The 14,763-nt window shown below is 36.7% G+C and overlaps 4 protein-coding genes across 4 annotated transcripts in view; 1 reads left to right on the plus strand and 3 right to left on the minus strand.

Moving 5' to 3' along the window:
- The window catches only part of LOC125031263 (neurobeachin-like), a 1,410,248-nt gene that overhangs the window by 801,757 nt on the left and 593,728 nt on the right, over positions 1–14,763 (plus strand).
- LOC125032502 (cuticle protein 19.8-like) lies at positions 8,843–9,933 on the minus strand. The gene is made up of 4 exons (XM_047623674.1): positions 9,888–9,933; positions 9,547–9,627; positions 9,269–9,406; positions 8,843–9,025 (listed from the first exon to the last, which is right to left on the minus strand). The coding sequence occupies exons 1-4, from the start codon at positions 9,897–9,899 to the stop codon at positions 8,900–8,902; spliced, it is 357 nt and encodes a 118-aa protein (XP_047479630.1). The 5' UTR covers positions 9,900–9,933; the 3' UTR covers positions 8,843–8,899.
- LOC125032522 (cuticle protein 19-like) lies at positions 11,792–12,840 on the minus strand. The gene is made up of 4 exons (XM_047623697.1): positions 12,798–12,840; positions 12,463–12,543; positions 12,183–12,320; positions 11,792–11,975 (listed from the first exon to the last, which is right to left on the minus strand). The coding sequence occupies exons 1-4, from the start codon at positions 12,807–12,809 to the stop codon at positions 11,850–11,852; spliced, it is 357 nt and encodes a 118-aa protein (XP_047479653.1). The 5' UTR covers positions 12,810–12,840; the 3' UTR covers positions 11,792–11,849.
- Positions 14,621–14,763, minus strand: part of LOC125032513 (cuticle protein-like) — a 1,087-nt gene continuing 944 nt past the window's right edge. The window contains exon 4 of the mRNA XM_047623685.1: positions 14,621–14,763. This exon is cut by the window's right edge and continues 40 nt beyond it. Coding sequence (XP_047479641.1) covers positions 14,678–14,763 — 86 coding nt within the window. The 3' untranslated portion in view covers positions 14,621–14,677.

Here is a 14,763-nt window from a genome sequence, read left to right on the forward strand (position 1 = left end):
TTGCATGCATGATGAATTGAGGTTGTTTTATGTTCGGTTTGCGCTTAAATTTCTCATATTTCACGCTCGCGGGCAAACATACATATACACGCACACTCATCTGTTTTTGTGGTGATTTTTTTTTTTTTTCTTGAGAAAGGTGAAATACGTTTTTATGTATTCAAATATTTATTTATAGAATTGCTAATGGTATCCGCCTCCGTTCTGAGGGAATACGACGGCAGGACCGGAAACTTTAGGGTGCTGAGCCTTGCCGGAGTAGCTGACCTTGGCCACGAATCCCCTGCCGTGGTCAGCTGTGTAGTCGACCTGTAGACAAGAAAAAATAATTTCTATTTGGAAGTGCATGTTCCAATTATTTTGTTATGTCGCAGTAAATGCTGTAATAAGGGTAAAACAACAAGGTATAATTACAGTTTGTTTACGACCGTCGGGGAGGGCGACGGTGTAGGATCCCCACACGTTGTTCCCGTCGGATTTCTCAGTCTGACCGAAGTTGGTTCCCTTGTAAGCGTCGTTCACTGCGTAGTTGAAACCGTATGGGACTGGACCCTAAGAGCAGAAGGGGTCACTTACAAGTACTAACATAAGTCAGTTCATGTTTAAGTAGGCGTGCTCTCTTCCTTTCCCTCTCTCCTGCCCCTTCCCTCTCTCCTGCCCCTTCCCCTCTCTCCTGCCCCTTCCCCTCTCTCCTGCCCCTTCCCCATCTCCCTCTCTCTTCCCCCTTCCCCCCTCTCCCTCTCTCCTCTCTCCTCTCCCTTCCCCACCACATACTTACGGAGGCATAAGCAGGCCCTTGATTCCCAGGATGAGCCTGCACGGTGGCTAGCACCACAAGAACCACTACGACCTGTTTCAAGAAAGTAAGATGATGTAGAACAAGCATCATTTACTTAATCTATATAATTATGTGTAACGAATGTGGACATACTCCTACATTTAATATGATATATATTCAGCATTACGTTACCTTTTTACCATCAGTATTTCTTTACCAATTTTATTAATTGAATGCAAGTCTATTTTATTTTCATCAGCAAATCGGTCTGACATTAAATTATATATATATATATATATATATATATATATATACGTATATATATATGTATATATATAATAAGATATAATGATTTCTCATTAGTACACTTTACACACGAACACCCACTTGGTAAATCATTTTCTTTGTGAGGTTGCTGTGAAGCTGACGATGGCTGGAGGACTAGTGGCTCAACAAAAATTCATGTGATCATTATATACTGTTGACTGTCACGCGTAATACGTTAATAGGATGACAATAGACCCGTTGTTCCCCGGTTATGAAACTTACCATCCTTAGGGACCCGCATTTTTCAACTGACAGACACCAATATTTGTTGGGGGATTGTGTTTTTCTCACTCATTTTTTTTATTTTTTTATTTTTTTTATAATTCATTACTGGGTCCGAACCGCACGTATCAACTCTGCTGGCTGGGAGTATCACGAGCGCGATAATTGCCAGGTCGATCGCCGATATTGGTTACTGGTATTTTTATAACGATTTATTTGTAAGAGCGAAAATGAAGTCTGTTTTTAAATTTATGCTTGTTAACAAAATTAGCTACATTGAAGTTGGGCAAAGTATCCTTTTAGTATGAAATTATTGTTCTTATTGATCTTACCGTCTGACAATGTTTGAAGTGTTCAGAGAAACTTGATTTTCATATTATTTCTACGTTCATACAGATAATATCAAACCTTTTAAGCTATATACCTTGTGTGTGTTTTTCTCTTATTTTAGTCGTTATATGGTTTTATATAAATTATAAGGCTTAATACTTTCTACCTTTACATGAGTTTGAAACAAAATGCTCGTTATGCTTTATGTACATTATCTAAATTGGTATGATAGTGCTGCATTTTACTTGACTTCCGCGCTTTATCCTTTTTAAAGGGAAACGTCAAGAACTCTGAAAATTCGTTACTGCACGATGCTTTATTATATATCTTTCCCCGGAACCAGTTACAAAATCTGAGAGTGCATAACATTCCTATTCAAGTAGGTCTTTACATATGTTTTTTTTTTCTTTTCTTAATTCATTCTGTAATTGCTGGATGCGATAACAGAGACAGAATGCTGATATAATTCAAAGAATCGTTAATAAACTTTATAGAGATGAATTGCCTTTTAAATGTGAAACTGTTATTTCAATCTACATACGAATGCCTATACTAATCCATCTTCTTAATTCCATGCATTATTAACCAGTTTTTTGTAATTGCATATGGGAGTGTTATATAAATCTAAGAACATCGTAATCACCGATTTTCCTTGAGGAAGAATGTATATACAAATTCACAGAAATATCCCATGAAGGTCTTCCGTTTTGGTAATAGGAAGGCGGAATCACTGCCGGGGGATTCTTGTAATGGCTGACTTTTGTCTAGGAACCGCTGTTATGGCCAGCTGTGCAGTTCTAATTAGAGAAGAATGCTGATGGTATAATTATATAAACGCTGTAGGTAAATTCTTTGATATAAGGAGCGTTCATAAAGGAAGATCATGTAATATTTGTGCAAAACAACATTGTTGTTTAAAGATATTTCTAGATTCTCGCGAGTTGTTCACATTATACTTATCACTTTATAAGAGGAAAGGGAAAATTTGTATACTATGGATAATGTCTCAACTTTTATCGGTGCTCGAAACGAAACCGAGATTAGTCCACTGCCTTACGGATGGACTTGTGTTGTTTCTTACGACCGCCGGAATCGCAGTAAAAGGGAAGTGAAATATCTTGTAAAAATTGAGAACAAGAGCTGATGTGAATTAAATGCGAAGTTAGTGGGCGTCCTTCCATTTCGATGGCCTTGTAAGTTTTTGATTGCTTCATTTATGATTCAGATAGGCATTCCGTCCTCATGATTCATGTCTGTTTTGAAATGATCGCCATTCCGAACTGAAGTCATAGAACTTTAAACAGATTTACGATAGGAATTAGGAGACAAACAGTTGTTAAACTCATAACGATAGAGGTTCCCTATCGAGTCGACGGATTTTATGGATCATCTTGGGAACTCCTGACCAAGTTGATTATTGAAAGAGAGGCCAAGCCAGGTCGTGTTTGTATATTTACGCGCGCGCACACACACACACACACACACACACACACACACACACACACACACACACACACACACACACACACACACACACACACACACACAAACGGTTAAGTTTTAAATCCTCACCATTTTCAATATGATACTAAAGTGGTCATAAGTCAGCAAATCGTTGATCATATTACTAATATTTTGCCACAGGATTTCAAGAGTTCCTGTTATTTTTCAACTAATTTATGGATATTGTACTGTGTTGTTGCTTCATATAAAATTCATTGATTCAGCATTGATTCATGACTCGTTACTCTGAGAGACTTTGTAATTACGAGGTTCTTAACCAGGTAATTTTGTTTACATAGAAGATTGACGAGCATATGTCAATATTTAGATCCAGATCGTATATTCAGCTTAGTTTAGATCTATAAGTTATCCTTTGGACTGGTACACAGTTAAGTCATATACTGGTTACACACATTTATATATACATACGGCTTGCTTATTCGCGAAAAATATTTCTGTATGTATTGTATCAGTATTATGCTTATAATAATCCTTATTTTTTATATTTTCCTTAATTTATTTCATTACGAATTTCAAAGGAGAAAATAGCATATATAGTTTTATGGTTATTATGTATATTTTAGTAGGAATATATAGATTTATAAAATTCTATCTTCAGTAATATTCACCTCCATTCTGCGGAAAAGTCTCAGCTGGACCGGAGACCTTTGCGTGCTGAGCTTTGCCGGAAATCTTACCTTCGCCACTAAACCATTCTTGTTCTCACCCGTATGGTCAACCTGTGTTTCCAAGAAATGTTTCAGTATTGAGTATTAAGTTTCTGAATGAAGATTTTTTTTTTTTAGGATATATTGCTTTGGCAGATCACGAGAACATTGCTATGTTGCAGATGGAGAATAGGAATTACATGTTGTTTGTGACCGCCGGGAAGGCGCTGTTTGCTGTGGTTGTGGCCAAAAGTAGTTCCCTTGTAGTCATCGTTCACAGCGTAGTTGAAGCCATAAGTATAGGCCCTAGGGAGAAGGGAAGGTAATAAGCGGAAAATGGTGGTTAATATATTAGTTGCGTTTAAGGGCTGCATCAATGGTATTTTACACTTACTGATGCACCACGGGTAGCCTCTTGTATAGCTGCCACCACAACGATTTGCCTTTATTTCTCTTGATATTATATATTTTTAATTTTCATGTTTCGAATCCTGTAAGTCATTTTAAACTCAAAACGCGTCTCACTTCCGCCTTCTCACTGTTGAATAACAGTCAGACACTGAATTTAAACGACAAGTTTTATTACTATTTCCCGATAACGTGATTACCTCATTGTAAAACCCACTTGGTAAATAATTTCGTTGAGAGGAGGTTGTGTAGTGCTGTTGTTGGCTGCTTGAGTTCGAATATGCAATATACTTCGATTGTTCGACTTTGCTTTATACACACGTTTGATTCTTGTCTTCATGAATGATAGGATGCGGTGACGCAATCATTATTCTTCTCTGTCATGGAACTTTCCAACCTTGATCGATTATTTGTCGCGGTGATTTGCGACGTTTAGCAGGCATCAGATCAGTGTAGAGAAAGGGAGAGAGCGAGAGCGAAAGGGAGATGGAGAGAGAGAAAGAGAGGGAAAGAGGAAAGAGGAAGAGGGAGATGGAGAGAAACATGAAGAGAGAGAGGAAGAGAGAGATGGGAAGCGAAAAAGAGGGAGAGAGGGAGAGAGAGAGGAAGAGGGAGATGGAGAGAGAAAGGAAGAGGCAGATGAAGAGGGAGAGAGAAAGAGGGAGATGGAGAGAGAGAGGGGAAGAGGGAAATGGAGAGAGAAAAGAGAGGCAGAGAAAAAGAGAAGGGGCATTGCACGCACGCACGCACGCGAGCACACACACACACACACACACACACACACACACACACACACACACACACACACACACACACACACACACACACACATACATGAATAGCCAAAGAAAATTATTGTACTGTTTTCATGTTTGATCTTAACTAAGTATGTTCGATTGATAAACAGTGAGCTTCATAATATTAACGTTAAATCACTCACTATCACATCTATGTGATAGTGAGTGCCTTAACATTCAGCACAAATCCTTTTGTATATAATTAGATATTATGTTATATGATATAGATATAATTTCGAAACCGAGTGCAAGATTGCAAATCAGCCATAAGAATAGCAGCGTTATGACCTACTATACATTAATAATGAGGGTTAAGAAAATCCTAAGACGGCCTCCCAATGGAATCTCTTTCTCATCCATCCCATTTGTTTTGTTTTTTTTTGTAGCCATAAGGATTAAGTAATGACATTAGAAATACACGAGCTCATATTATAACTATATGAGATAATGCGATGCATGTTAGGATTGTACGATTACTTAGTGCCCAGGTTTCTATTGTTTTTACTTTTTATGTCACAACAGGAAGTAAAATATAATGTACAGCTTTATGTATAACTTGCATTAATGGGTTGATATAATTACATTCATAAAGGGATGTGCTGAAACCTTCGTTTATCCAATGTTTTCTGTAAGTTCTTTGAAACCTGTATTATTTGCGTTGGCGTTTTGATCATCGCATTGAAGATTCCAAATATTGAATTTGAGTTAATAATGTATTCCTTTCATGTTTTCTTTTCCCTTTTCTGTCTTAATTGAATAAGAATGCACTGTAACGTGTGCAGAAGACAGAAACAAACAAAACACATTTTTGGGTAGTTTGAAGAGGGATCTTGCTTGGATTCGAAACATTGCGATTCTTTAGTTATATACATTTATTTTACTGCATGTTATATGAGCGCAGATGGTGTTGTCGTATATATAAAAGTACGGGGATTTAAAAGGCATGTGTCAGTAGGTGTTTAGTGATACCCTCCGCCGTTCTGTGGGAAGGTGATGGCCGGGCCGTAGACTTGGGGATGCTGAGCCTTGCCGGAGTAGCTGACCTTGGCCACGAATCCCCTGCCGTGGTCAGCTGTGTAGTCGACCTGTTTAGGGAGAGGGATTGTTTTCAGGGTACTGTAGTAGTAGATTTGCAGTGCGTTTATAAAATGGTACTAGAATTTCGACTGAAGATTATCCTGATTTTATTTTCTACCCTGAAGAAATATATATTTGATTTATTTATCATTTCAATTTATTTGAAAATGTCAATATAGCATGAATGGCAAAACACTTGAGAATACAGTATTAAACTATATATTATTTACTTGTTGCTTGCGGCCGTCGGGCAGGGCGACGGTGTAGGATCCCCACACGTTGCTGCCGTCGGACTTCTCGTTCTGACCGAAGTTGGTTCCCGAGTAGGCGTCGTTGACGGCGTAGTTGAAATTGTAGGGGATAGGGCCCTGAAAGCAGTCGCAGCGATAGAGATGAAGATTTTTCGGTTGTCGCGAAATTTGAGTGTTTTATTGTCATCTTTTCCTGTATTTGATTCTACTGTTATCGCCATTTTGAGTATTATTTTTTAAACATTTGTCTAACTTACAGAGGCATAAACAGGTCCTCCTCCGCCGTAGTTGCTTGGATGGGCCTGTGACACGGCAAGGGCCACCAGAACTACAATTACCTGTAATTAGATACTTTTTGTCATGGCATTATTTCAGGATAAGTATTATGATTTTCATGGGAATTTCAAAAGATGTCACTTTTTTGGTTTGATAAATTTGAAGAAGAACAGCAGCATTGTAACGACTGATAGTGCAGTAATTCCGGACACAGAATTTCATTTTTTTTTTTAATGAGAAAGTATTTTCCTCCGCGATTTAGATTTACGTTCACTCCCAGTAGAAATGACACCACACTTGGCACTTAGAAACCGAGAACTAACTTGGTAGATCATCCTGGAAGACGAGATCAGCTGATTTTGTGGCAAATGCTGGTGTTGGAGTGAAGACTGTTTGTCCCGACGCTCTTTTATACTTCAGAGATTTGCAGCCTTGGATGATGACTGGGCAAGAAGGTTTGATTTTATTGTATTTAAAATTTGACGTCGATTTCAGTCCCCCCCCCCCCCCTCCTCCAAAGTGACACTCTTTCATGATTCGCGACGGTGAGTGGCGGAAGGTCTCTCTCTTTCTCTCTCTCTCAGGAGGAGTTAAATATTAACTAATTTTTGTTTGGGATATTTGAATGCACACTATCTGGGAGTTTAATGGTGTTACCTCTAACATATCCAGTCACAGGAAATGCAGTGACACACACACACACACACACACACACACACACACACACACACACACACACATATATATATATATATATATATATATATATATATATATATATATGTCTGTGTGTGTAATGTGATGTATATTTATATACATATATATATACATATATATACACATGCATATATACATATGCATATGTATACATACATATATACACATACATATACATATACATATATAGACACATATATTTATATATATATACATACACATATATAGATGTGTATATATATCACATGTATTCATATGTACATATGTATATATGCAGTTATACAAATATGATTATACACACACACACACACACACATATATATATATATATATATATATATATATATATATATATATATATATATATATATATATATATATGTGTATATATATTTATATGAATGTATTTGTATATATATACACAAATTCATATGTATATATAAACACATACACCCATACATACACACACACGTGCACACACGAATTTGACCTTAACAAAGTCCGATTTATAAGTAATAAGTCTCACAATATGAGTGAATACTGATCTATATCATAGTGAATTTTGGGCCAGTCAGAACTTATGTATTTGTATGGAATAGAATCACATTTTACGTAATATAAATCATTGCAGTATATTTCGAAGCTGAAAGCAAGATTGTACATCAGCTCTGAAACTGACATCTGAGAGTTATTGATATGGGATATAATATTTGATGTAACATAAAATGACAGAGAGCCTGCCTAAAGAAAATCCCAAGACGACCTTCCCAAGGAATCCCTTTCTCACCCAGCCCCTCATCCTTTCTGTAACCTTTGTAATCAAGTAATGGCATTAGAAGTACGCGAGCTCATATTATAACAAGCATATCATCAAAGATAATGCATTGTGGTGTTAGGATTGTACGATTACACTGTGTCTAGTGTTTTTTTTTTTTTTTATGTCGCATGTAGGAAGTAAAAGATGATTATTTTTATTCTCTGAAAGTACATCTAACGTAATTCATAATTAGATATGCTTAAGCTGCCGTTTATCTATTGTTTTCTGTAAGTTCTTGAAAAAACTGTATTGTCTGTGGCTTACGGCGATTTCATTAACCGACGAGTGTCATGATAGAACTGTATAATGTTTGTTATTAGTTTCCAAGTCCATTATTTTAGAGTGAAAACAGTGAGCTTTAGGGAATGTACATTTTAATGAAATATGTATAACATACTTTCAGTACCGCATTAAAGGCTCCGAATATTGAATTTAAGCTAATGATGTATTCCTCTCATTTTTTTTCTTTTTCTCTCATAAGTGAATAAGAATGCAGAGTAATGCGTGTGCAAGACAAGAACGTATTTTAGGTCACTTGAAAGGGTTTCCTAATTGGATTTCAAACGTCACGATTCATTATTCTTTTTCTGAAGAAAAAATTCGGGGAAAGGAAAAGTTCAAATGTTCTAGATATATACATTTATTTCTACTACATGTTATATGCGTACAGATTGTATTATCGAATATAAAAAAGTACGGAGGTTTAAAGGGCAGATGCCGAGAGGTGTTTAGTGATACCCTCCGCCGTTCTGTGGGAAGGTGATGGCCGGGCCGTAGACTTGAGGATGCTGAGCCTTGCCGGAGTAGCTGACCTTGGCCACGAATCCCCTGCCGTGGTCAGCTGTGTAGTCGACCTGTTTAGGGAGATAATTGTCAGATTATTGCAGCATCAGGAAATTTGTAGCGCTGTAAAATGGTATTAGAATTTCGACATGTGCATTTGACTAGATGTGATAGATCATGATTTTATTTTCAACTTTTTTTAAGTATTGTTTTTTTTTTATTATATATTTTATGTATCTATTTTTTATTAATTTAAAAACCCGACGATATGATAAAACATGGGAACACGTAGCTTTAAACATTATAATTTTTACTTGTTGCTTGCGGCCGTCGGGCAGGGCGACGGTGTAGGATCCCCACACGTTGCTGCCGTCGGACTTCTCGTTCTGACCGAAGTTGGTTCCCGAGTAGGCGTCGTTGACGGCGTAGTTGAAATTGTAGGGGATAGGGCCCTGAAAGCAGTCGCAGCGATAGAGATGAAGATTTTTCGGTTGTCGCGAAATTTAAGTGTTTTATAGTCATATTTTCCTATATTTGATTCTACTGTTATCGCCATTTTGAGTTGTATTTTTTAAACATTTGTCTAACTTACAGAGGCATAAACAGGTCCTCCTCCGCCGTAGTTGCTTGGATGGGCCTGTGACACGGCAAGGGCCACCAGAACTACAATTGCCTGTAATTAGATACTTTTGTCATGACATTATTTCAGGATAAGTATTATGATTTTCATGGAAATTCCAAAAGATGTCACTTTTTTGGTTTGATAAATTTGAAGAAAAACAGCAGCATTGTAACGACTGATTGTGCAGTAATTCCGGACAGAGAATTTCATTTTTTTCTTTAATGAGAAAGTATTTTCCTCCGCGATTTAGATTTACGTTCACTCCCAGTAGAAATGACACCACACTTGACACTTAGAAACCGAGAACTAACTTGGTAGATCATCCTGGAAGACGAGATCAGCTGATTTTGTGGCAAATGCTGGTGTTGGAGTGAAGACTGTTTGTCCCGACGCTCTTTTATACTTCAGAGATTTGCAGCCTTGGATGATGACTGGGCAAGAAGGTTTGATTTTATTGTATTTGGAATTTGACGTCGATTTCAGCCCCCCCCCCCCACCCCCTCTCCTCCAAAGTGACACTCTTTCATGATTCGCGACGGTGAGTGGCGGAAGGTCTCTCTTTCTGTCTCTCTCGCTCTCTCTCTCTCTCTCTCTCTCTCTCTCTCTCTCTCTCTCTCTCTCTCTCTCTCTCTCTCTCTCTCTCTCAGTAGGAGTTAGATGTTACCTAATCTTTGCCTTCCCCCCCCCCCCCCACTTACCCAAAACAACATTCTTTCATGATTCGCGACGGTGTTTGTCAATTAGAGCTCAGTACTCATCGTTTAGGTATCGATGTGTATATATATATTTTTTATTAGAACTATATATTTTTACAAAGAACAAAAAATAATACTTTTTCTGGTATTGGAGTAGGAGTTAAACCTCATTTAATTTTAATTGTTCTGTCTGATTTTTGAATGCACATTATCGGACAGTTTAATGCTGTTACACACACATACACATATATAGATATATATATGTATATATAGAAGATATATAATATGATATATATGTATATATATATGTATATACATGTGTATATGTGTGTGTATATATATATATATATATATATATATATATATATATATATAAAGTGTGTGTGTGTGTGTATGTGTGCATTTATTTATATATATATATATATTTAGATATTTATGCACACGTACACGCACACGCACACACACACGCGCACGCACACACGCACGCACACGCACACAAATATATAAACACGAATTTGATCTTAAAACTATGATAGGAATAAACCTTAATATTATCGAATACTGATATATGTCATAGTGACTTCCTTACCATTCAGAACTAATGCATGGATTTGGATAGTATTTTACGTAATATAAATCTTTGTAAAATGGCAATACGAATCCGAAAGCAAGGTTGTACATCAACTGACATCTTTAAGTTATATAATTAATTATCATTTTACATTATAAGATATATTATTTGATGTAACGTAAAATGACAGAGACCCAGCCTAAAGAAAATCCCAAGACGGCCTCCCAAGGAATCCCTTACTCACCCAGCCCCACATCCTTTCTGTAACCTTTGTAATCAAGTAATGGCATTAGAAGTACGCGAGTTTATATTATAACCATATGAGGCAAAGGTAATGCGACGCAGTGTTAGGATTTTACGATTACACTGTGTCTATTTTTTTCGCAACATGTAGGAAGTAAAAGATAATGTATAACTTATTTTAATTACCTGAAAGTACATTCAGTGTAATACATTCATGATTAGATATTCTTAAACCGCCGTTTATCTACTGTTTTCAGTAAGTTCTTGGAAACCCTTATTGTCAGTGGCTTACGGCGACATCATTAACCGACGAGTGTCATGATAGAACTGTATAATGTTGTTATTAGTTTCCAAGTCCATTATTTTAGAGTAAAACAAGAGTGAGCTTTAGGGAATGTATATTTTAATGAAATATGATACAGCATACTTCCAATATCGCATTAAAGGCTCCGAATATTGAATTCAAACTTTGAATGTAATTCTTTCATGATTTGTTTTGTGTCTTGTATAACTGAATAAGAATGCGGAGTTACACGTGCGGAATACATAAAAACATGTTTTGGGGTCGTTTGAAGAGGATCCCTGATTGGAATCGAAACATCACGATTCATTATTCCCTTTCTGGAGAAAAAGTTCAGGGAAAGCGAAACATTCGAATATTATAGTTATGTAGATTTATTTCTTCTGCATGTTATGTGGGTGCATATTGTGTTATCGAATATATAAAAGTACGGAGGTTTTAAAGGGCAGATGCCAAGAGGTGTTTAGTGATATCCTCCGCCGTTCTGTGGGAAGGTGATGGCCGGGCCGTAGACTTGAGGATGCTGAGCCTTGCCGGAGTAGCTGACCTTGGCCACGAATCCCCTGCCGTGGTCAGCTGTGTAGTCGACCTGTTTAGGGAGAGGAATTATTTTCAGGTTACTGTAGTAGTAGATTTGCAGTGCGTTTATGAAATGGTATTAGAATTCCTGATTTTATTTTTTTCTACTTTTAAGATATTCATTGTTTTATATATTTGATTTATTTATCATTTCATTTACTTGAAAATGTCAGTGTATCATAAATGGCAAAATACGTGAGAATACAGTAATTTTTACTTGTTGCTTGCGGCCGTCGGGAAGGGCGACGGTGTAGGATCCCCACACGTTGCTGCCGTCGGACTTCTCGTTCTGACCGAAGTTGGTTCCCGAGTAGGCGTCGTTGACGGCGTAGTTGAAATTGTAGGGGATAGGGCCCTGAAAGCAGTCGCAGCGATAGAGATGAAGATTTTTTGGTTGTCGCGAAATTTAAGTGTTATATAGGCATGTTTTCCTATATCAGAGTTTTTACTGTTGTCGTCGTTATGAGTATTATTTTTTAAACATTTGACTAACTTACAGAGGCATAAACAGGTCCTCCTCCGCCGTAGTTGCTTGGATGGGCCTGTGACATGGCAAGGACCACCAGAACTACAATTACCTGTAATTAGATACTTTTTGTCATGACATTATTTAGGATAAGTATTATGATTTTCATGGAAATTCCAAAAGGTGTCACTTTTTGGGTTTGATGAATTTGAAGAAAAATCAACAGCATTGTAAAAACTGATAGCACAGTATTTCCTGACACAGAATTTCATTTTTTCCCGAGTTCGTTATTTCCCCAATGGTTTGGATTCACTTTCACTCCTAGCACATGTGATATAACACTTGACACTTGGAAACAGAACTAACTTGGTAGATCATCCTGGAAGACGAGATCAGCTGATTTTGTGGCGATGGCTGGTGTTGGAGTGAAGACTGTTTGTCCCGACGCTCTTTTATACTTGAGAGTTTTGCAGCCTTCCATGATGATTAGACAAGGTTTGATTGTGTTGCAGTTGCAGTTCGAAGCCGCTTTCACCCCCCCCCCCCCTCCTCCAAAGTGACACTATTTCATAATTCGCGACGGTGCTTGTCAATTAGAGCTCAGTGCTCATCGTTTTGCCAAGTCATTTTGCAAGTTTTCTGTTGCGTCATATCGGTGTTATGATATAGAGGGTAGTTAGATTGGTATAGGGCTGTATATATTTTTTTATTTGTATTATTATATATTTTCTATGAATATTATTATGTATTTTTATTAATATTATTAAGTACATTTTTTTTTATATAAAATAAAAATAATACTTTTCGGGTGTCTCTCTCTTCGCTGGCTCTCGCTGTCACTCAAAGGAGTAGGAATTAAACATTATTTAATCTTAATTGTTCTTTCTGATTATTGAATGCATATTATCGTGCAGTTTAACAGTGTTACCGCTAACAGATATAATCACAGGGAATGTAGAGTGACACATACTCATATATATACACACACACACACACATATATATATATATATATATATATATATATATATATACGTGTATGATATGTATAATATATATATGTATATAATATAATATATGTATATATAATTTATACGTATCTATATGTTTATATAAATATGTATTTGTATATTTATGTATGTATATGTGTACACACACACACACACACACACACACACACACACACACACACACACACACACACACACACACACACACACACACACACGACTTCGATCTAAAAAAAATATGTTTGATTGGTGAGAATAAGCCTCTTAATATTATCGAATACTAATCTATGTCATAGTGAATTCCTTACCATTCAGAACTAATGCATTTGCACGGATTTGGACATTATTTTACGTAATATAAATATTTGTAAAATGTCATTTCGAAACCGAAAGCAAGATTATACATCAGCCAAGAAACTGACATTGTTAAATTTTACTGTAAACTGATAGTTAATGATATGAGATATAATATTTGACGTAACATAAAATGACAGAGAGCCAGCCTAAAGAAAATCCTAAGACGGCTTGCCACTCCCAGCCCCTCATCCTTTCTGTAACCTTTGGAATCAAGTAATGGCATTCGAAGTACGCGAGGTCATATTATAACCATATGAGACAAAGATAATGCGATGCAGTGTCATGATTACACCGTTTCTAGGTTTGTTTGTTTTTTATGTCGCAACAAGTAGGAAGTAAAAGATGAAGTGTATATCTGTGTATAACTTATTTTTATTCTCTGAAATTACATCCAATGCAATACATTCATAAAGGGATGCGATAAAATCTTCGTTTACCCATTGTTTTCTGAAAGTTCTTGGAAACCCGTATTATTAGCGGCCTACTGGGTTTTCATTAACCGATGAGTGTCACAAGAGAACTGTGTAATGTTTATTAGTTTCCAAATTCATTACTTTTGAGTGAAAAGGATGTGTTTTAAGGAATGTATATTTTAATGAAATATAACAGCATACTTTTAATATCGCATTAAAGGCACCGAATATTGAATTCAAGCTGAGAATGAACATCGTGGGTGTGATGTCATTTAAAGAGGATTCCTGATTATATTCGAAACGAATATGATTCATTATTCCTTTTCTGGAGAAAAAAAATCGGGGAAAGGAAAAGTTCAAATGTTTTAGATATATACATTTATTTCTACTACATGTTATATGCGTACAAATTGTATTATCGAATATAAAAAAGTACGGAGGTTTAAAGGGCAGATGCCGAGAGGTGTTTAGTGATACCCTCCGCCGTTCTGTGGGAAGGTGATGGCCGGGCCGTAGACTTGAGGATGCTGAGCCTTGCCGGAGTAGCTGACCT

The sequence above is a fragment of the Penaeus chinensis genome, chromosome 2 (genome assembly GCF_019202785.1).
Source record: "Penaeus chinensis breed Huanghai No. 1 chromosome 2, ASM1920278v2, whole genome shotgun sequence".
Taxonomy (NCBI): Eukaryota; Metazoa; Arthropoda; class Malacostraca; order Decapoda; family Penaeidae; genus Penaeus; species Penaeus chinensis.

Excerpts from the sequence above, each read along its gene's own strand:
- LOC125032502 (XM_047623674.1), bottom strand. Across the intron at positions 9,407-9,546 it reads GAGGACCTGTTTATGCCTCT|GGCCCTATCCCCTACAATTT; the intron begins GTAAGTTAGACA and ends GACTGCTTTCAG. Across the intron at positions 9,026-9,268 it reads CCGACGGCCGCAAGCAACAA|GTCGACTACACAGCTGACCA; the intron begins GTAAAAATTATA and ends CTCCCTAAACAG.
- LOC125032522 (XM_047623697.1), bottom strand. Across the intron at positions 12,321-12,462 it reads GAGGACCTGTTTATGCCTCT|GGCCCTATCCCCTACAATTT; the intron begins GTAAGTTAGTCA and ends GACTGCTTTCAG. Across the intron at positions 11,976-12,182 it reads CCGACGGCCGCAAGCAACAA|GTCGACTACACAGCTGACCA; the intron begins GTAAAAATTACT and ends CTCCCTAAACAG.